Source organism: Oncorhynchus masou, chromosome 29, assembly GCF_036934945.1.
Source record: "Oncorhynchus masou masou isolate Uvic2021 chromosome 29, UVic_Omas_1.1, whole genome shotgun sequence".
Lineage (NCBI taxonomy): Eukaryota > Metazoa > Chordata > Actinopteri > Salmoniformes > Salmonidae > Oncorhynchus > Oncorhynchus masou.
The window spans coordinates 65,959,153-65,980,413 of NC_088240.1; the positions used below are offsets into that span (position 1 = coordinate 65,959,153).

The 21,261-nt window shown below is 43.5% G+C and overlaps 1 protein-coding gene across 3 annotated transcripts in view; it reads left to right on the forward strand.

Annotated features, from left to right (window-relative positions):
- The first annotated feature begins 87 nt into the window (after nt 1-87).
- LOC135520322 (DENN domain-containing protein 4B-like) overlaps nt 88-21,261 on the forward strand; it is a 38,074-nt gene continuing 16,900 nt past the window's right edge. For 2 of the 3 annotated variants that reach the window (XM_064945773.1, XM_064945775.1), the window contains exons 1-3: nt 88-506; nt 19,512-19,829; nt 20,336-20,588. In XM_064945773.1, coding sequence (XP_064801845.1) covers nt 19,531-19,829; nt 20,336-20,588 — 552 coding nt within the window. In that variant the 5' untranslated portion in view covers nt 88-506; nt 19,512-19,530. Of the gene's footprint in view, nt 507-13,814; nt 13,963-19,511; nt 19,830-20,335; nt 20,589-21,261 lie in introns of those variants that run through there. The other variant, XM_064945774.1, reaches the window with a different exon arrangement.

The window sequence follows — 21,261 nt, forward strand, 5'->3', positions numbered from 1 at the left end:
CAGGCTGCTTTTATATTGTATTATTATCCGCGTTGTCATAACAGATTAACTGGTCTCCAGTACAATGACAGCTGCATGCACGCGGGTGTCCACCAAATTGTTTTTACTCTCGCAATTTCCTTTCCTCTAGTTTTATAATGAATATTACCACAGCAAACCATGTTTTTAAATGCATAACAATAGACTGCAGGGAGTTTCACAAATGAATAACTAGTTTGTATTAGCGAAATAGTAGCGCAAGTGTCTGTGTTCTGAGAGCTCTTTCGGTCTGTGGCACTGGAAGTACGACAGTGTTTTAGTTTCCCATCTCGACCGCAGGAGCTGTTGGCAGCTAACCTCCCGACCAGCCAGCAAGAAGCGGACTGATACGACATCTACACTGGCTCTAATTAGAAACCGACTCCATGGTACACACGACCTCCAACATGGACGCTAAATGTCTAAATATGACCTAAGCAGGATGATATCCAAAGTGAGCAATCGGAACTGCCAGCAAGGATTACAAGGTAAATAGATTGCTAGTTAAATAGTGGTAGTGTCCCCATAATATTTTGTTAGCTAGCTAGGAGGCTAAGTAACGTTAGCTAGCTAATGCTTGCAACTGCTTTGGATTAATGTCACACAATTCAGGTATGGTGCGCCAGCGGTGACAACTCAAACCCAAATCCCCTCTCGATTTGTTTTATTCGAAACCCACAATAATAGTTGTTACCCATTTATACCAACGTATCTGTGGCCGTAGTGCTGCGCTAACCGGCTAATGTGCGAAGCCATACAACAGTAACGTTAGTGTGTAACGTCAGGCTATTTCTGGGTGTAACGTTAGGCTATTGTCGTGATCCAATGAGTGGTACCAAGCATTGACCCACATGTATGTGGCTTTTAAAGCAATTAAATGTTGGTAGTTATACTACATCGCCTGGTGCTCCCTGCCCCTAGTCCAAAATATCAATATGTTGCCAGCGCGGACATTAATCAATTTCACGTTGTACTGAGCGTGCATCACGTTTTGCATTGGAACGCATTTCTCTACATTTGCCATCTCATATACTGTGTTGTCCATTCATGGTACTTTGTGGATTATGAAAATGCATTATGTCCATTTGTCGTGTTTCTGCTTGAGTATTCAGCATACATAAATCCTGCAAACGCCTCATATTCCACGACGATTTGGGAATACCAGTTGCGTAGCGCAGTTTCGTGGGCCCCTAAAGGTTCGAAGCAATATTTATTCAGAATATTGACCAGGAAAAATATTGACTTCAATCATTGACGGAGTTGACAACAGATACTCAAGACAGACACAGTTGTTAATCTTAAACTTTTTAAACATTTTTTAAAAATATAAATACATTTGTAAAATATAGAAAATTATTAATTTGAAAATACCCTATTCAAAACAACCATTATATGAGATCTTCAGGCATTCTGATGGAATTTGTTTTACGGATTTGACAAAAATAGTACATTTTTCGTCTTTATTCAAGTGGTATACACAGACCGTATCAAAAAAAAATTCAACAGTTGCTTTATGATTCTAGAACCTAACTAAGTATAGTGTATTTGAACAAGGAATATGATGTCCATGTCTCAAGGCTTAAAAATTATTCTTTAATCTATCTCCTCCCCTTCATCTACATTGATTGAAGTGGATTTAACAAGTGACATCATAGCTTTCACCTGGTCAGTCTGTCATGGAATGTTTTGTATAGTGTCGGTCTCATGGCATGGTCTCACTATCTGTTCCTGATGTTTAAACATTGCTGTGTTACAAACCCCTGTTGTTAAAATAACAATTTGCACATGTCATATTTTATTTAACCTTCATTTAACTAGGCATGGCAGTTAAGAACAAATTCTTATTTTCAATGACGGCCTAGGAACATTGGGTTAACTGCCTTGTTCAGTGGCAGAAGGACAGATTTTTACCTCGTCAGTTCAGGGATTCAATCTAGCAACCTTTCAGTTACTGGCCCAACGCTCTTACCACTAGGCTACCTTCCGCCCCTGAGCTCAATTTCGACATGCTGTCAGTAATCCTCACCATCTATTCTTGCCCTTTTCATTCCTTACAGATTACTCAATTCCAGACAAAATATAATAAATACGATTTCAACTTGACACACTTAGATTTTCATGTAGGGGAAAATAAGCTGTAGATGTGTGGGCCTACTTTGTTGTGGTGTACTGAGCTCACATAGAGAAGCACCCTGTCTAAATGTATCGAGAAGTTGTGGGCACAGGTTTGGCAAGATGGTTCAGACGATACGTTTCTTTACACTAATTTCTAAAATGGAGATGAGCTATTCTAAGTAGTAGAGGAACTGAGCCTACCTGACATGAAATTAGTAATATTGCAACTGCTATTTGCTGCTGGCTGGCCTACTTAGCTGCAACTCATAGACAACGGAGGCTTGCATTGTTGTTTGTTCCATATCTTCGTCACTCATTTTCCACTAGTGTAAGGTTAGATTAACCATGCGCCAACTAATTTACTCAGCATTGATTTAGCAAAACACATTTGGTACAGTACCATCTTAATTCCTATACCTAGTTTGGGATCTTCATAAAGAATAGCCTCTAACGACTTTGTAACACAAAAGTTTAGCCATACATTTATGAAGGTCATGCAGGATAATGTGTGTTTCTTTGGGGAAGTCTTTTTGTGACACAACTAAAATTCTACTGACTATGTTTCCACCTATCGTCCCAAAACCCATATGGCATAGTGACAACTTTCTCAAAACCCCCATGAATCTAAAGCACTCAATGTAGCCCAGTAGTAGAATTTGGGACATAGTTTCCAGAGGGTACTCTCAGTCCTCATTTAGGCCTACCTATCAGCTTTTGCTAAATATACCTCTCTATGGCTCTCCAGTGTTCTTTCACAGACTCCTCCTCCTCATGTCAGTAGACAGTAGTCTGTCTGCATGATACCTGAGATTGTGATCACACCTGGGACCTGTCACCTCTTGTTAGGGGTTTGTTACAGCTGGGGAATGTTTCTTGAAGAAAGGCACCTCAAAGCAACACATTGTCAGTGTTTATAACTTTCACTAGGGTTGGGGGTCAATTACATTTAAATTCAGTCAAGAAATTCAAATTCCAGAATTGAAGGTTGCTTTTTACTTTGAATTATGATTTTTCAATTTCTGAAAATAATCTGAATGCTCAAATTATAGTCTGAGCCTAGTCTCCAACAGTCTGTGCCTCACTTCTTACCTACTCTCCTCAGCATTCCACCTTTAGTGTTTACACTACCTCCCAGGACTCCCAGTTCCCATTCACATCATATCTCATTGCAGAGGTAGGCTATGCTTTGTGCATGAGGGATTGCGTATGTTTCTGCTTAACATTTCACATTAGTGCTACATTTACATAAAAGCCTGTAAGTTAATGCAAAATATAATAGTCCATGTCGAATGTCATAACAATGAAGTGGAAACGGAATGTTTAGAAGGAGGAACCAGGGTTTGTCTTGAGACATGTTCAGTTGGCTAATACAGGGAGGGTGTCAGTATGATGTCATCGTACCAGCCAGCAGTCATATTCCATTTCTTCTCAATAGTGAAATTTGGCATCATTCCTCACCAAGTTTATCAAACCACTGACCCTTGCTTTATGACCCAGTGTCACACAGATTCTCCCTCGCCCTCCATTTGGAAAATTTGACCATAATTATATCCTCCTGATTCCTGCTTACAAGCAAAAACTAAAGCAGGAAGTACCAGTGACTCGCTCAATACGGAAGTGGTCAGATGACGCGGATGCTACACTACAGGACTGTTTTGCTAGCACAGACTGGAATATGTTTTGGGACTCATCCAATAGCATTGAGGAGTATACCACCTCAGTCACCTGCTTCATCAATCAGTGCATCGACAACGGCTCAGACAATTCAACGGCTCAGACACAAGAGGTATGTGGCAGGGTCTACAGTCAATTACGGATTACAAAAAGAAAACCAGCCCAGTCACGGAGCAGGATGTCTTGCTCCCAGGCAGACTAAATTAACTTTTTTGCCCGCTTTGAGGACAATACAGTGCCACTGACACGGCCCGCAACCAAAACATGCGGACTCTCCTTCAATGCAGCCGAGGTGAGCAAAACATTTAAACGTGTTAACCCTCGCAAGGCTGCAGGCCCAGACGGCATCCCCAGCCGCGTCCTCAGAGCATGCGCAGACCAGCTGGCTGGTGTGTTTACGGACATATTCAATCAATCCCTATCCCAGTCTGCTGTTCCCACATGCTTCAAGAGGGCCACCATTGTTCCTGTTCCCAAGAAAGCTAAGGTAACTGAGCTAAACGACTACCGCCCCGTAGCACTCACTTCCGTCATCATGAAGTGCTTTGAGAGACTAGTCAAGGAACATATCACCTCCACCCTACCTGACACCCTAGACCCACTCCAATTTGCTTACCGCCCAAATAGGTCCACAGACGATGCAATCTCAACCACACTGCACACTGCCCTAATCCATCTGGACAAGAGGAATACCTATGTGAGAATGCTGTTCATCGACTACAGCTCAGCATTTAACACCATAGTACCCTCCAAACTCGTCATCAAGCTCGAGACCCTGGGTCTTGACCCCGCCCTGTGCAACTGGGTACTGGACTTCCTGACGGGCCGCCCCCAGGTGGTGAGGGTAGGTAACAACATCTCCACCCTGCTGATTCTCAACACTGGGGCCCCACAAGGGTGCGTTCTGAGCCCTCTCCTGTACTCCCTGTTCACCCACGACTGCGTGGCCACGCACGCCTCCAACTCAATCATCAAGTTTGCGGACGACACAACAGTGGTAGGCTTGATTACCAACAACGACGAGACGGCCTACAGGGAGGAGGTGAGGGCCCTCGGAGTGTGGTGTCAGGACAATAACCTCACACTCAACGTAAACAAAACTAAGGAGATGATTGTGGACTTCAGGAAACAGCAGAGGGAACACCCCCCTATCCACATCGATGGAACAGTAGTGGAGAGGGTAGTAAGTTTTAAGTTCCTCGGCATACACATCACAGATAAACTGAATTGGTCCACCCACACAGACATCATCGTGAAGAAGGCGCAGCAGCGCCTCTTCAACCTCAGGAGGCTGAAGAAATTCGGCTTGTCACCAAAAGCACTTACAAACTTCTACAGATGCACAATCGAGAGCATCCTGCCGGGCTGTATCACTGCCTGGTACGGCAACTGCTCCGCCCACAACCGTAAGGCTCTCCAGAGGGTAGTGAGGTCTGCACAACGCATCACCGGGGGCAAACTACCTGCCCTCCAGGACACCTACACCACCCGATGTCACAGGAAGGCCATAAAGATCATCAAGGACAACAACCACCCAAGCCACTGCCTGTTCACCCCGCTATCGTCCAGAAGGCGAGGTCAGTACAGGTGCATCAAAGCTGGGACCGAGAGACTGAAAAACAGCTTCTATCTCAAGGCCATCAGACTGTTAAACAGCCACCACTAACATTGAGTGGCTGCTGCCAACACACTGACTCAACTCCAGCCACTTTAATAATGGAAATTGATGTAAAATATATCACTACATTTAACATTACATTTAAGTCATTTGGCAGACGCTCTTATCCAGAGCGACTTACAAATTGGTGAATTCACCTTATGACATCCAGTGGAACAGCCACTTTACAATAGTGCATCTAAATCATTTAAGGGGGGGGGGGGTGAGAAGGATTACTTTATCCTATCCTAGGTAGGATAGCCACTTTAAACAATGCTACTTAATATAATGTTTACATACCCTACATTATTTATCTCATATGTATACGTATATACTGTACTCTATCATCTACTGCATCTTTATGTAATACATGTATCACTAGCCTCTTTAAACTATGCCACTTTGTTTACATACTCATCTCATATGTATATACTGTACTCGATACCATCTACTGCATCTTACCTATGCCGCTCTGTACCATAACTCATTCATATATTGTTATGTACATATTCTTATCCCTTTACACTTATGTGTATAAGGTAGTAGTTTTGGAATTGTTAGGTAGATTACTCGTTGGTTATTACTGCATTGTCGGAACTAGAAGCTCAAGCATTTCGCTACACTCGCATTAACATCTGCTAACCATGTGTATGTGACAAATAACATTTGATTTGATTCATTTGATTTACATACATTTCCAAACCAGAAGCCATGGATTACAGGCAATATCCACACCGAGCTAAAGGCTAGAGCTGCTGCTATCAATGAGCAGGACAATAATCCGGACGCTAATCCCGCTATGCCCTCAGACAAACCATCAAACAGGCAAAGTGTCAATACTGGACTAAAATTGAATCATACTACACCGGCTCTGACGCATGTCGGCAGTCTTGAAAACTATTATTGATTACAAATGGAAACCCAGCCGTGAGCAGTGATGCGAGCCTACCAGACGAGCTAAATGCCTTTTATGCTCGCTTCGAGGCAAGCAACACTGAAGCATGCATGAGAGCACCAACTGTTCCAGACGACTGTATGATCACACTCTCCGTAGCTGATGTGAGCCAGTCTTTTATACAACATTCACAAAGCCACGGGGCCAGATGGATTACTCAAGGCATGCACGGACCAACTGCCAAGTGTCTTCACGGACATTTTCAACCTCTCTCTGACCGAGTCTGAAATTCCTACATGTTTCAAACAGACCACCATAGTCCCTGTACCCAAGAAAGCAAAGGTAACCTGCCTAAATTATTGCTGCCCCTTAGCACTCAGTAGCCATGAAATGCTTTGAAAGACAGGTCATGGCTCATATCAACACGATCATGCCAGAAACCCTAGACCCACTCCTTTTCGCATACTGCCCCAACAGATCCACAGATGAATCAATCTCAATTGCACTCTGTACTGCCATTTCCCTCCTGGCCAAAAGGAACACCTATGTGAGAAGGCTGTTCATTGACTACAGCTCAGCGTTCAACACCATAGTTCCCACAAATGTCATCACTAAGCTAAGGACCCTGGGATTAAACACCTCCCTCTTGATCCTGGAATTCCTGCCCCCAGGTGGTAAGGGTAGGCAATAACACATCTGCCACGCTGATTCAACACTGGGGCCCCTCAGGGGTGAGTGCTTATTCCCTTCCTGTACTCCCTGTTCACTCACAACTGCGTGGCCAGACACGACTCCAACACCATCACATTTGCTGACGATACAACAGTGGTAGGCCTGATCTCTGGCATCGATGAGATCAGAAAGCTGGCAGTGTGGTGCCAGGTCAACGACCTCTTTCTCAATGTGAGCAAGACAAAGGAGTTCCTGGACTATAGGAATAGGAGGGCCGAACAGGCCCCCATTCACATCGACGGGACTGAAGTGGAGCGGGTTGAGAGCTTCAATTCCCTTAGTATCCACATCACCAACAAACTATCATGGTCCAAATACACCAAGACAGTTGTGAAGAAGACTAAAAAGATTTGGCATGGGTCCCCAGATCCTCAAAACTTTACAGCTGCACCACCGAGAGCATCCTGACCAGTTGCATCACTGCCTAGTATGGCAAGTGCTCAGCATCTAACCGTAAGGCACTACAGAAGGTAGTGCGTATGGCCCAGTACATCCAGGACCTATATACTAGGCGGTGTCAGAGGAAGGACCAACAAATTGTCAGACTCCAGTCACCCAAGTCATAGACTGTTCTCTCTGCTACCGCATAGCAAGCGGTACCAGACCGCCAAGTCGAGGACCAAAAGGCTCCTTAACAGATTCTACCCCCAAGCCATAAGACTGCTGAACAATTAATTAGACTGTCTACACTTTGTTTTTATGCTGCTGCTACTTGCTGTTTATTATCTATGCATAGTCACTTTACAAATGACCTCGACTAACCTGTACCCCCACACATTGGCCCGGTAGCCTCGTTATTGTTATCTACATTTCTTGTTACTTTGATTGTTTTAGTTTTTTTAATACATTTTTTTCTTTACTTTAGTTTATTTAGTGAATATTTTATTAACTCTATTTCTTTAACTGCATTGTTAGTTAAGGCCTTGGAAGTAAGTATTTTAGTGGGGTGGCAGGTAGCCTGGTGGTTAGAGCGTTGAACTTGTAACTGAAAGGTTGCAAGATCAAATCCCAGAGCTGACAATATTAAAAAATCTCTCTCTCCCTATATATATATATATTTTGCATTTGTTGTTCAGCCTCTGAACAAGGCAGTTAACCCACTGTTCCTAGGCCGTCATTGAAAGAAGAATATGTTCTTAAATGACTTGCCTAGTTAAATAAAGGTAACATTTGAAAAATTCATGTTGATGCTTTTTGTATTTGGCACGTGACAAATAAAATTTGATTTGATTCTGAGGAAAGGTTAGAGTCTTTCCCAGATTTGTATGGCCCTCCCTCGTCATCATAAGAAAAGAGGAACGAGGTCTTACATTTGCGTGTTGAAAGTGCTTAGGCAGCTGCCAGAAAGAAATAATACAATCTGAGGAAGTGGCATGTCATCCAACTACTGAATATCAGATTAGGAAGTGGGGGTAGTGTTGGGAGAATATGATGTGAGTAGGTTTGTGGGATGATGCAGGTGGGGTCTACTTCTGGTGGAGTCCAGGTGCAGCCTATATTTGTTATTCCTATCTCCATACTCCACAACAAAGTCAGGTTGGGATGCCGTTGAAACTCAAGCAACTCCTCTGTAAACCTGAAACTGTGTGTCGTGTCAGCCCCTCTCCTCTCATACAGGGTCACTCCTAAAAGCAAACCTGATGTTGTTGAAGAAACAGACTTAGTAACAGTCAGCCAGTCTGTCACCTGTCCAAGAATCTCTCCTTTGTACAGCTGTAACACCAGCATTATACACTGTGCTTTAGGGCCTGGTTCACAATGCTTAGCCCTGTATTGCAACTGTTGGGTCGCCTGCACTCGCATACACTCTGATTTAGCTCTGAGAACAGCTCTATAGCCTTCAGCTCCATTGGCAAACGGCCAATGTCAAGATTATGTAACCATTTGCGATGGATGTCTCCTCTTTTCACTTGCATCCTGTATGGCTAACGCAGTACGAATGACTGTTTTCAAAGCAGAGCATCACTTAAGAATCATACTATGTGTAATATGTTGGACTACTGTATGCTGCGTTATGCAACACAAAGAGGAGAAATTATGTTTTAGTAGGGAAATAGTAGGGAAATGCATGAATATCAGTTATATGCACACACTCACACAGCCTCAAACACAAGCAAACACTGCACCAGCCAGCCACTTTTATAGTCCACCTCTTTCAACGTCAGGGATTATATTGTCCACTGTAATGTAATGATCATCCCACTTGTGCTTGCTAAATCAAACCTGGCGACGCCTCAAAATAAACCTCTCTCTACACTTCCTTCCTCTCCTTTTCTCTTTCTGTCTATCATGCTCTCTGCCACTGCCCTGTCATCTGTCCCTTCAATACTCTCTTCTTCTGCTCATACTTTGTCAGCCCTAGCTGAATATGGCAACCGTCAGTGTGTCACCTACACACACACTTTGCACCTATCCCCCCCTGTCGTACACACAGAGATCCAGTTCTCTTGCTACAGCCTGTAGTTCCTTCCTCTTCCTTTCTCTTTCCAAACTCCATCTCTGCCAGCTAAAGGCACGGTCTGTCCCTCCTATCCACTAAACTAGCATAAACACTTTAGCCACATTACCATAGGGGTTAGGTAAAAGCCCAGTGCATCACAACAAGGAAAAGATAGGTCTTGGAATACCTATCACAATTATTGGCAATTGCCCACACCAACATCTCTAACATTGTCTCGTACCCTACCTACTGCTAAATGTGGATGGATACATCTTGGTTCTAGCGTCTAAAAAAAATTACGGACACTTTTTATTTTCATGGATAGTATATAAAATCGAGATAATGAGACAGTTGGTTGGTGCATCATATTGTAAACTTAAGCCAGCATTGACTGAAGTGCCTTTCATGATGCTCTCAGCCTCTCCCAGTAGGGAGTCTTGGATATTTATAACTTTAGATATCTTAATCTCCTTCAAGTGTCTGTCATTTCTCTCCCATTTCAACAGTTAGGTCTGTCGTCTTCTCCCATGTTGTTTGGCAATAGGCTAATCCTTAAAATGTTGACGTGGCCCACGGGAGACAGTTTTCCAGAAATCCTGAGAAGCTGCTGTTTGTTGAAGTGCTAGTCAGTTATCACACCAATACCTGGAGACGTTTGAATTTGAATTCTAATACTTCATCAACAACAGAGAGAGAAGACGAGAGCTGCTGAAGCTGTCTGAAGCAGGTCTCTTTATTAGAGGCAGAACCGACTCTGAGCAGGCTTTAAATAGAAGAGTCGTTTTGAAATAATCAAATCAAAGTTTATATGTCACGTGTCCCGAATACAACAGGCGTAGACCTTACAGTGAAATGCTTACTTTCAGGCTCTAACCAATAGAGAGAAAAAAAGAAATAAAACAACAGTGAAAAGACATTTGAAAATAAGAGTAGCAAGGCTATATACAGACACCGGTTAGTCAGGCTTATTGAGGTAGTATGTACATGTAGGTGTTGTTAAAGTGACTTTGCATATATGATTAACAGAGAGTAGCAGTAGCGTAAAGAGAGGGGTTGGCAGGTGGTGGGACACAATGCCCGGTTAGCCAATGTGCGGGAGCACTGGTTGGTCGGGCCAATTGAGGTAGTATATACATGAACGTATAGTTAAAGTGACAATGCATATAAGATAAATAGAGAGTAGCAGCAGCGTAAAAGAGGGGTTGGGGGGGGGGGGGGCGATAACACAATGCAAATAGTCCGGGTAACCATTTGGTTACCTGTTTAGGAGTCTTATGGCTTGGGGTAAAAACTGTTGAGAAGCCTTTTTGTCCTAGACTTGGCACTCCGGTACCACTTGCCATGTGGTAGTAGAGAGAACAGTCTATGACAATTTTCAGGGCCTTCCTCTGGCATCGCCTGGTGTAGAGGTCCTGGATGGCAGGCAGGCAGCTTTGCCCCAGTGATGTACTGGGCCATACGAACTACCCTCTGAAGTGCCTTGCGTTCGGAGGCAGAGCAATTGCCATACCAGGCAGTGATACAACCGGTCAGGATGCTCTCGATGTTGCAGCTGTTGAACCTTTTGAGGATCTCAGGACCCATGCCAAATCTTTTTAGTTTCCTGAGGGGGAATAGGTTTTGTCGTGCCCTCTTCACAACTGTCTTGGTGTGTTTGGACCATTCTAGTTTGTTGTTGATGTGGACACCAAGAACTTGAACCATCGATGAGAATGGGGGTGTGCTTGGTGCTCCTTTTCCTGTTGTCCACAATCATCTCCTTAGTCTTGGTTACGTTGAGGGATAGGTTGTTATTCTGGCACCACCCGGCCAGGTCTCTGACTTCCTCCCTATAGGCTGTCTCGTCGTTGTCGGTGATCAGGCCTACCACTGTTATGTCGTCTGCAAACTTAATGATGGTGTTGGTGTCGTGCCTGGCCATGCAGTCGTGGGTGAACAGGGAGTACAGGAGGGGACTGCGCACGCACCCCTGGGGAGCTCCAGTGTTGAGGATCAGCGTGGCAGATGTGTTGCTCTCAGGAGTGCTGATAGTCAGAGACAGTGCCAGCCACATGGCTCGATGGATGCTGCTGGAGGGGAATTAACAGCGCTTGTGGCATGAACCCTGGTGTTAGGGCCACCGAGACCTCGGAATCTGTTTGGCTCTGACTTTGGGTTAACCAACCAGAACTGTTATTAGAATCTTCTGTGGTCTTTAGAGTGGTGTGTCTTCCTTGCCCTGAGGTATTACCAGGGTGAATTCAGACATCCTGGACAATGTTGCGTTTTGATGTGGTCAGGGGACCATGCAGCCTGAGAGGTTCTCTGTGTTGGTTTTGTTCTCGAACTCTTTTAGTTTATGGCCTAGGAAAGTGAGTAGGAGGAGAGTGACTAGCAGAGGAATACATTTTGTTTGAGGTTGAGAATTGAGACCAAGTAGGCCTAGTCGTGCTTTTTTTGGAGTAAGTGAAATGACTAACCTTTCCCACTGAAATGACTAACCTTTCCCACTTAAATGACTAACCTTTCCCACTGTCGTTGCATGTATCAAGTTTCCTGAATTGAATTGTGGATGGCATTTAGATTGATCAAAGCATTATCAAGGAGCAACTCTGGAAGTTATCCACATCGAAGACACTCTTGCTCCCTGATCCTTAAGTTCTGCCAGTCTGTGTTGCAACATCAGCAAGACAATGTTTAAGAACTACTTTGAAAATCCCAGAGTCAAATATAGAACAACACGTGGTGCATGCTGTTTACTATTGACTTGCTGAATACAAAGTGATTAATTAAAAATTAAACACTGTCCACATGAAGCTTTTGTAGGTAGGCCTAACCTGTATCAACCTTATGCCGATTCCTCAGGTAGAATGTCTCAGCCAGGTCATGTTTAGGTTGGATTGTTGACCTATTTCGTCACTATCCCCAGCCTGCTATTTTCAACCCCCCTTTGCTGAGTCATGACTCATGTGTCATCTAGAGAGGTGTCAATATTTGTTTCCCAACCCCTGGACTGTGGACTGGCACTGGCCCATGAGATGTCACTTACTCGTAAATCCGATGATCTCACACCAATTTTAGTCTACTCTCTAGTGCTAGTTTTAGTTAAGAAATACTTACTCCGAGAAGGAGTCGAATCCTGATAACTTCCAAAAACACTGGTGTAGGTCATGCCTTCTCTTCAGTGGTCTAATGTGCCAAGATCACCTTCATAACAACATGCTGACTGGACAGAGAAGGATTTGTCCCCCCACCACCCTACAGTATTTAATCACCATACCCTTCAAGTTGAGTTCACACTAATGGAAGGCTCCACTATCGCTCTTCTAGGCCTACATTTTGCTCCAAGCAGCTCTGTTAAGTCAGAGTTGTGGTCTTTGGTAAACAGTGTGTGATGATGTACTTTTCCCACTGTCAACGCTTTGGATATTGCTATTTATCGTGGTGAGCTTGTGAAATGATCATTGTGGTGCAGTACTCCCCTCTGGGCCTCACTCTGTTCACTGTGTGTGTGTGAATGTATTTCCCCTCTTAACATCATCACGTGCTTGCCCCGTACACACAAGGAGCATTGTGGGCCGCCCGGGCCTCCATTTTAGGGTGGTATTGTGGTGATGCCCCTGAGTTGGTGTGGGCGTGGTTGTACCAGCTACCAGGCATCTCTCTCCCCGTCGCTGACTTCCAGCATCATCTCGCTGGGAAGAGCGACCCTGAATACCTCCTCTGTCACTAGCTGTGGCTCTGGTTGAAGGCCAGCTATGGGCAGCAGCATTCTGACAAGAGCAAAGGCACTGCCTCTGGACAGCATTCATCCCTAACAACTTTATCTTAATCATTGTTTAGACAGGTAAATCATCTGGCAAGAAGAATGTTTTGCATTAAGTTGCAAGACACAAGTATTTGTAACAGCTGTTAGCACTGTACTTTTCTGCTGTATTTAAAATACATTTTGTGAGTGCTATGGTGAGTATTTGAAATTATCTGGGAGTTTTTTTTGAAAGATCTCCACAATTTTGTAATGTCAAAATGTTGCCCCAGCTATTGCATAACACAAAGTAAAAATCAGTACTTTCGAGGGTGTTATTGACAGATCCATGAAGGAATGTTGACGTGTGAAATGATGCGTGTAGCCCCTCTTCACACACAATTTCACACATTCTCAAACATGTCAGGAGTTTGAGAACCTGCTGTATAGGAAGAGTGAGAGGGCCAGTCTGCCAGTTCGGGGGCAGGATTTCTAGCTGCCAAGCCTGAACAGAGCTCTCCTTGTCCGTTTGGGGTGTTCTTATCACGAGCTCACACCTGGAGAGATGTGGGGGCGCGGGTTGAGTGTTGTCACTCCACTGGCTCAGAAATAACTCTTCTGAATCCGTTGGAGGCAAGGCTACTCTGTGCATGTGTGCTATAAGTAACTGCTTCATTTGACTGATATGGGGATTTAACCTACGTAAGGTAGGGAATCTCTCCTTTCCTCAAACATTCATTGAGATGACTCATTCCTCAGTAGCTTGCGTTTAGAGGTTTATAATCTTGTGGAAATATATATTCAAGCCTTTCCTGGCTGGTGCTCAACAAAAGCAGGTGAATTAATAGAACCAAACCCACGACCTGTTTTAAATATCTTGTGGCTCTTTTTATTTCCTGCTTGTTAGAAGCTACTGTTCTGAGGTTGAGGTATGATGTGAGTTGCTGGAAGGCTTTCAATTGAGTTTTGTTTCTGAGCATTAGCTAGCCTATTTTGACAAATTGCGTAAGCCACTGTTTCTCAATGAATTCTTGGTGAACCCTCAGGCAGCACACAACACACTTTGTTTTCTATGTTTAAGTATTGTATCACCCCACTGAATAATCACATCAGTAAATTATTATCTGGAAAAACAGCCAGAGGGAGAGGCTGGCTGATAAGTTCAAGATGCAGTACAGACTAGATGGAGAAGTGGGTAGCGACCTGAATTCATGTGCTCAACTTGTTTGAATCTTATGTCATTTCTGTGGATGTTATTTATGAGTTATGAGTCAAACTCTTGACATTAGTTCCACTAAGCAGGGATGCTTAACTCTCGTCCTTGATGTCCGCACTTGGTCTGATTTATCACTGACCAGTCTGATTTATCAATGAAGTGCCAGGGAGGAAAGAACTAGCAGAATGACAGACTAAAACAACCCCCCTTCTTAGCTCCACTTCTCCCGTTCCATAGTAGGCCATGGTCCAATACTTCACATTCAGCTCGTGTGATCATGGTGGTGGTGGTCCACTGCTTCCAGGCTGAAGGGCACTGTCAGACAACGCGCCATTCTGGGGAATAAGACCTTTACTGTTCTCTTGTTGCTTGTCTAAATATGGCGTATTCAATTCTATATCTATGATGCACTGGGTTTCATACGAATGGGACTTCAAAAGTCTCTTGTCAGGATGTGGGCGCTCTAGTTCCAGAGCTCGCTCTCTCTTGCTCTCGCTTGCTCTCTCGCTCAAACTACTGACAATTTCAATGAATTCCTTTCTCAGTTATGTTGACAAGGATATTGAAATGACTTGCAGTTGCAAGGATTGTGACCAATATTAAGACATGTTGGACATTGGGGCAATTCAGTAGTCAAAAGGGGTTTTCCAGTGTGTGTGTTTTGTGTGTACATTCGTGAGCGCAAGCGGGTATGTACGTAGGGTATTATGAAAAGGGAACCAACAATTATTAGCCTACATCAGCAATTTCTGTAAAACCCTGAGGTTCGGTGTCCTTGATAAGTTCCCAGCAGGACAACACCCTTTTATTATAGTACCATTGTAGGCCTTAGGGCCTAACAGATCCGTTATACTGGTGTGGTTGTTTTGCACTCAAATTCTGCACTAAAATATTCATTTTAATAAGATAATAATACAATGAGCTCAAACCTTTGACAGTAATACATTTTTTGCTGTTTTGGTTCTGTACTCCAGCACTGGATTTGAAATGATACAATGACACTGAGGTTAAAGTGCAGACTGAGGCTATTTTAATACATATCGGGGGAACCGTTTAGAAATTGGAAGCTAGCATGATTACGGACAATCCTGAATGAATTGTGAATAATGTTGAAAGAGAAAGTTAGACGCACAAATATCATACCCCGAAGATGTGCTACCCTGTCAACATTACAATAACAGGAGAGGTTAGCGTTATTGGGGGGTATTATATTTGTGCATCTAACTTTCTCTCTCAACATTATTCACAATTCATTCAGGATTGTCCGTAATCATGCTGGCATCCCCATTAATGTAGAAGTGTTCAGAAATATGTTCTATTCTTATTTACAATAAAAGTGACTCCCAAATGACACACAACATTATTTAACATTCATTTCTATTGGGCACAAAATGATCTGAAACACAACCAAAACAAAGAGCAAATACATCCATCAAATATCTATCTACAGTTAAACAACAAATAATAGTCATTTTGTCATCACTGTATATTACCACCTCCTGTGTCCTGTCATAATTTCCCCCCTGAAGAAGTGTCACCGTGCTCCAGTGTCACTAGGAAGCTACTGATGAACTCTTGGAATATAACAGGAAACAGGCTGCCAGTGGCCACTTCCTGTTTGCCAGTTAACCTTTGGAGCCCAACGTGCATCGATTTCCTCTACTCTCACTTTTTCAAGGCCCTTTTAGTAATTCTCTCACTCTCTTGGCATGTATAGTACTCTTACATGTTAGATGTGCTAACTACAGTAGGCTACTAGTCTCAAGCGAACTTGGTAGCAGGCTACAACTTTCGTTAGCCTAATCTCTGTTCATTCTAATGACTCTGCTCTCTCGTTCTGGGAATTCCTGAAAAGCAGTTCTATCAGTGCTTTATCAGAGAGCAACAGATTGACAGTGCAAAGCAAACCCCCAGTCATCCCAAGCCTATTACGACTAGAAAGAACGAGAAAAACGTTGGGCTGGTTGCAGAGAGCGAAAGAGAGAGGGGGAGTGCCTAGGTTACATAAGAGGGGTTTACTGGTACAGTTTCTACTGACTGTGACACAACAGCATCCTATTTTTTATGCCCTCCAACTCTCCCCTCCACGCTCAGTGCACTTTTAGTTTAATCACACATTCATTTTGTAACTAAGCACAGTTAGACTTACCTCCCTCACCAACTTTAAACATCTGCTATCTGAGCAGCTAACTGCTCGCTGCAGCTGTACATAGTCCATCGGAAAATAGCCCACCCAATTTACCTACCTCATCCCCATACTGTTTTTATTTATTTACTTTTCTGCTCTTTTGCACACCAGTATCTCTACCTGCACATGACCATCTGATCATTTATCACTCCAGTGTTAATCTGCTAAATTGTAATTATTCTAATGCTCCCTCTGAAATGATTGGAGAGGGAATCCAGAGGGAAAAATTACATTCATGTGAATGGCCCCTTATGATCAATTTTGTTATTGACTTTTCATCCACATTATTTGTTTCTAATAATTTGCTGAATCGCTTTTAGTTTTGTAAATCAGTTTTTAATTAGATTTGACGTATCGGTTGGTTGGTTGGTTTGGTTTACCAAACTATCAATGTTAACTAGCTAGCTACAGTGCCTTGCGAAAGTATTCGGCCCCCTTGAACTTTGCGACCTTTTGCCACATTTCAGGCTTCAAACATAAAGATATAAAACTATTTTTTTGTGAAGAATCAACAACAAGTGGGACACAATCATGAAGTGGAACGACATTTATTGGATATTTCAAACTTTTTTAACAAATCAAAAACTGAAAAATTGGGCGTGCAAAATTATTCAGCCCCTTTACTTTCAGTGCAGCAAACTCTCTCCAGAAGTTCAGTGAGGATCTCTGAATGATTCAATGTTGACCTAAATGACTAATGATGATAAATACAATCCACCTGTGTGTAATCAAGTCTCTGTATAAATGCACCTGCACTGTGATAGTCTCAGAGGTCCGTTAAAAGCGCAGAGAGCATCATGAAGACCAAGGAACACACCAGGCAGGTCCGAGATACTGTTGTGAAGAAGTTTAAAGCCGGATTTGGATACAAAAAGATTTCCCAAGCTTTAAACATCCCAAGGAGCACTGTGCAAGCGATAATATTGAAATGGAAGGAGTATCAAACCACTGCAAATCTACCAAGACCTGTCCGTCCCTCTAAACCTTCAGCTCATACAAGGAGAAGACTGATCAGAGATGCAGCCAAGAGGCCCATGATCACTCTGGATGAACTGCAGAGATCTACAGCTGAGGTGGGAGACTCTGTCCATAGGACAACAATCAGTCGTATATTGCACAAATCTGGCCTTTATGGAAGAGTGGCAAGAAAAAAAGCCATTTCTTAAAGATATCCATAAAAAGTGTTGTTTAAAGTTTGCCACAAGCCACCTGGGAGACACACCAAACATGTGGAAGAAGGTGCTCTGGTCAGATGAAACCAAAATTGAAGTTTTTGGCAACAATGCAAAACGTTATGTTTGGCGTAAAAGCAACACAGCTCATCACCCTGAACACACCATACCCACTGTCAAACATGGTGGTGGCAGCATCATGGTTTGGGCCTGCTTTTCTTCAGCAGGGATAGGGAAGATGGTTAAAATTGATGGGAAGATGGATGGAGCCAAATACAGGACCATTCCGGAAGAAAACCTGATGGAGTCTCCAAAAGACCTGAGACTGGGACGGAGATTTGTCTTCCAACAAGACAATGATCCAAAACATAAAGCAAAATCTACAATGGAATGGTTTAAAAATAAACATATCCAGGTGTTAGAATGGCCAAGTCAAAGTCCAGACCTGAATCCAATCGAGAATCTGTGGAAAGAACTGAAAACTGCTGTTCACAAATGCTCTCCATCCAACCTCACTGAGCTCGAGCTGTTTTGCAGGGAGGAATGGGAAAAAATTTCAGTCTCTCGATGTGCAAAACTGATAGAGACATACCCCAAGCGACTTACAGCTGTAATCGCAGCAAAAGGTGGCGCTACAAAGTATTAACTTAAGGGGGCTGAATAATTTTGTACGCCCAATCTTTCAGTTTTTGATTTGTTAAAAAAGTTTGAAATATCCAATAAATGTCGTTCCACTTCATGATTGTGTCCCACTTGTTGTTGATTCTTCACAAAAAAATACAGTTTTATATCTTTATGTTTGAAGCCTGAAATGTGGCAAAAGGTCGCATAAAGTTCAAGGGGGCCGAATACTTTCTTAAGGCACTGTAGCTTTAAATGGCTAGCTTTGAATACCGCAACACCGCAGAAGCAACTAGGACTGCATTAGCAGAGATGGCTTGCAGTAGGGAAGGTTGTCCACCACTCTGACTGGCACAAAATGTATGGTGAGCCTGTGCGCCAGTGGCAGGAGTGGCATCTACAAAGGGTTAGGCTTATCTACGAAGCCCAACCGATGGAGAGGAAGTTGGTAATGGAGGGGTGTGCTCTATGCTGCTGAGGCTACGGACTTCCGCTGACCATCCGAAGTTCAACAACAAGCCGGATCCCATCCATGACTTCTGAACTTTCTTGATTTGCCAACTGTATCAGATTTATTGTTTTGTTTTCTTGTTGTATTTCCTGATGCATATGAAATCCAACTTTTAGTTGCCATGTATACTGAAATAAACTAACTAAACTAATGGGTGAGTGGTAATTGGTGGGATCTCCTCTCTCAGCAGAACTCAGCAGCTAATTGTTGACCTCTCAGACTGGTCAGATCTGTATGAAATGTGAATGACTAAAGGCCTTTTGAGTCAAAAATAAATATTTGTGTGTGGGACTGTGTGCATCCACATGCAGTGATATTGTTATCACTGTCCTGGTTGTTGATCTACTGCCAATGATGAGAACCAAATATTGTCTGTCTGGATAATAAGGTTATGTTTCGATAAGACTGTCGAAAGGAAGAAATCCATTATTCATCAACTGTTCAGCCAGTTGTATGTTTACATAAACGAGATTGCACAATCTCACCTTGGATCCCCCCCTCTCTACTACTCCTTCTCTTTTTCTCCTCCTCTCCCTCCCTCTCCACAGAAGTTGGCAGACAGGCGGCATGACGGAGGAGAAATGCCCCCAGCTAGTGGACTACTTTGTGGTGGCAGGGCTGGCTCCGGGGGGCTCGGCCCCACTGGACGAAGAGGGCCAGCAGAGAGGGGGCCGGGTGGTGGAGCCGGTCATAGACCTGGCGGTGATCGCCCGGGGCTTGGGGGAGGAGGTGCCCGAGGGCTTCACCTGCATCGAGAAGACCCAGGGGGGCCACCCGGCCGGGCTGAGCGCCGGACTCATCAACAACCCACACATGTACCTGTGTTACCGCCGTGGGCACGACAAGCCACCCATCCTCGACCTCGGGTGAGACACTCCAGCAGTGATGAAAAAAATGATCATTCTATTCTGTGTGCTGGAGTCAGACATTAGCCACAACATCAATTTAAAGCTATGCATGGAGTTCACCGACTGGAGTTCACATACTGTAGCTAATGCATAACATAGCTTTGAGCTTGCATTATGCAATTATTGACATACTGCATGCTGTAACCATGTACGTGTGACCACAAAGCTTTTATTGTATGCTATTGCTATATAGCCCTAAACTTCCATAATCATTCAATTAAGTATGTCTGGCCAAGCCATACATGACTGCAAAATGTAATTGTATATATACCCATTGATAATTTAATGAAAGAGCTATGCACGTCACATGATACATTAATTCTGGACAAAGTGTGGGATGTCTTCTAAACATAAAAAGAAAAGCTTTCCTTGAATGAGTGATAGAAATTGGTTTCTGTGAACTGGGTAACTAGTGACATTGACTGACTCATTGTCCTGACTCTGCCCCCTCCCCCGGTCCCCAGGGTGCTGTACGAGGGCAAAGAGGTGGTGAAGCAGGGCTGGAATGTGATCGAGACCACCCCCTACAGCCGCTCAGCCAGCCTGAGCTCCGGGGGGCCCGCCACCCACCGCACCTTCCTGACTTACCGCCGGGCCCCAGAGTCCCAGGCCCTCCACACCCTGGGGGTCACAGACATCTCCCTCCTGCTGCCCAGCAAGGGGGAGGTGGCCCCCCACACCTTCTGCCGGGTGGAGAAGAACCTCAACACTGGCATAGTGCGTTTGAAGCGCTCTGTTTTTATACTCTATTTTTTTAAACTTAATTCTTAATCTCTCTTGCTCTCCCTCCATCTCTCAAATCAAATCAAATTTTATTTGTCACATACACATGGTTAGCAGATGTTAATGTGAGTGTAGCGAAATGCTTGTGCTTCTAGTTCCGACAATGCAGTAATAACCAACAAGTAATCTAACTAACAATTCCTAAACTACTGTCTTATACACAGTGTAAGGGGATAAAGAATATGTACATAAGGATATATGAATGAGTGATGGTACAGAGCAGCATAGGCAAGATACAGTAGATGGTATCGAGTACAGTATATACATATGAGATGAGTATGTAAACAAAGTGGCATAGTTAAAGTGGCTAGTGATACATGTATTACATAAGGATGCAGTCGATGATATAGAGTACAGTATATACGTATGCATATGAGATGAATAATGTAGGGTAAGTAACATTATATAAGGTAGCATTGTTTAAAGTGGCTAGTGATATATTTACATCATTTCCCATCAATTCCCATTATTAAAGTGGCTGGAGTTGAGTCAGTGTCAATGTGTTGGCAGCAGCCACTCAATGTTAGTGGTGGCTGTTTAACAGTCTGATGGCCTTGAGATAGAAGCTGTTTTTCAGTCTCTCGGTCCCAGCTTTGATGCACATCTC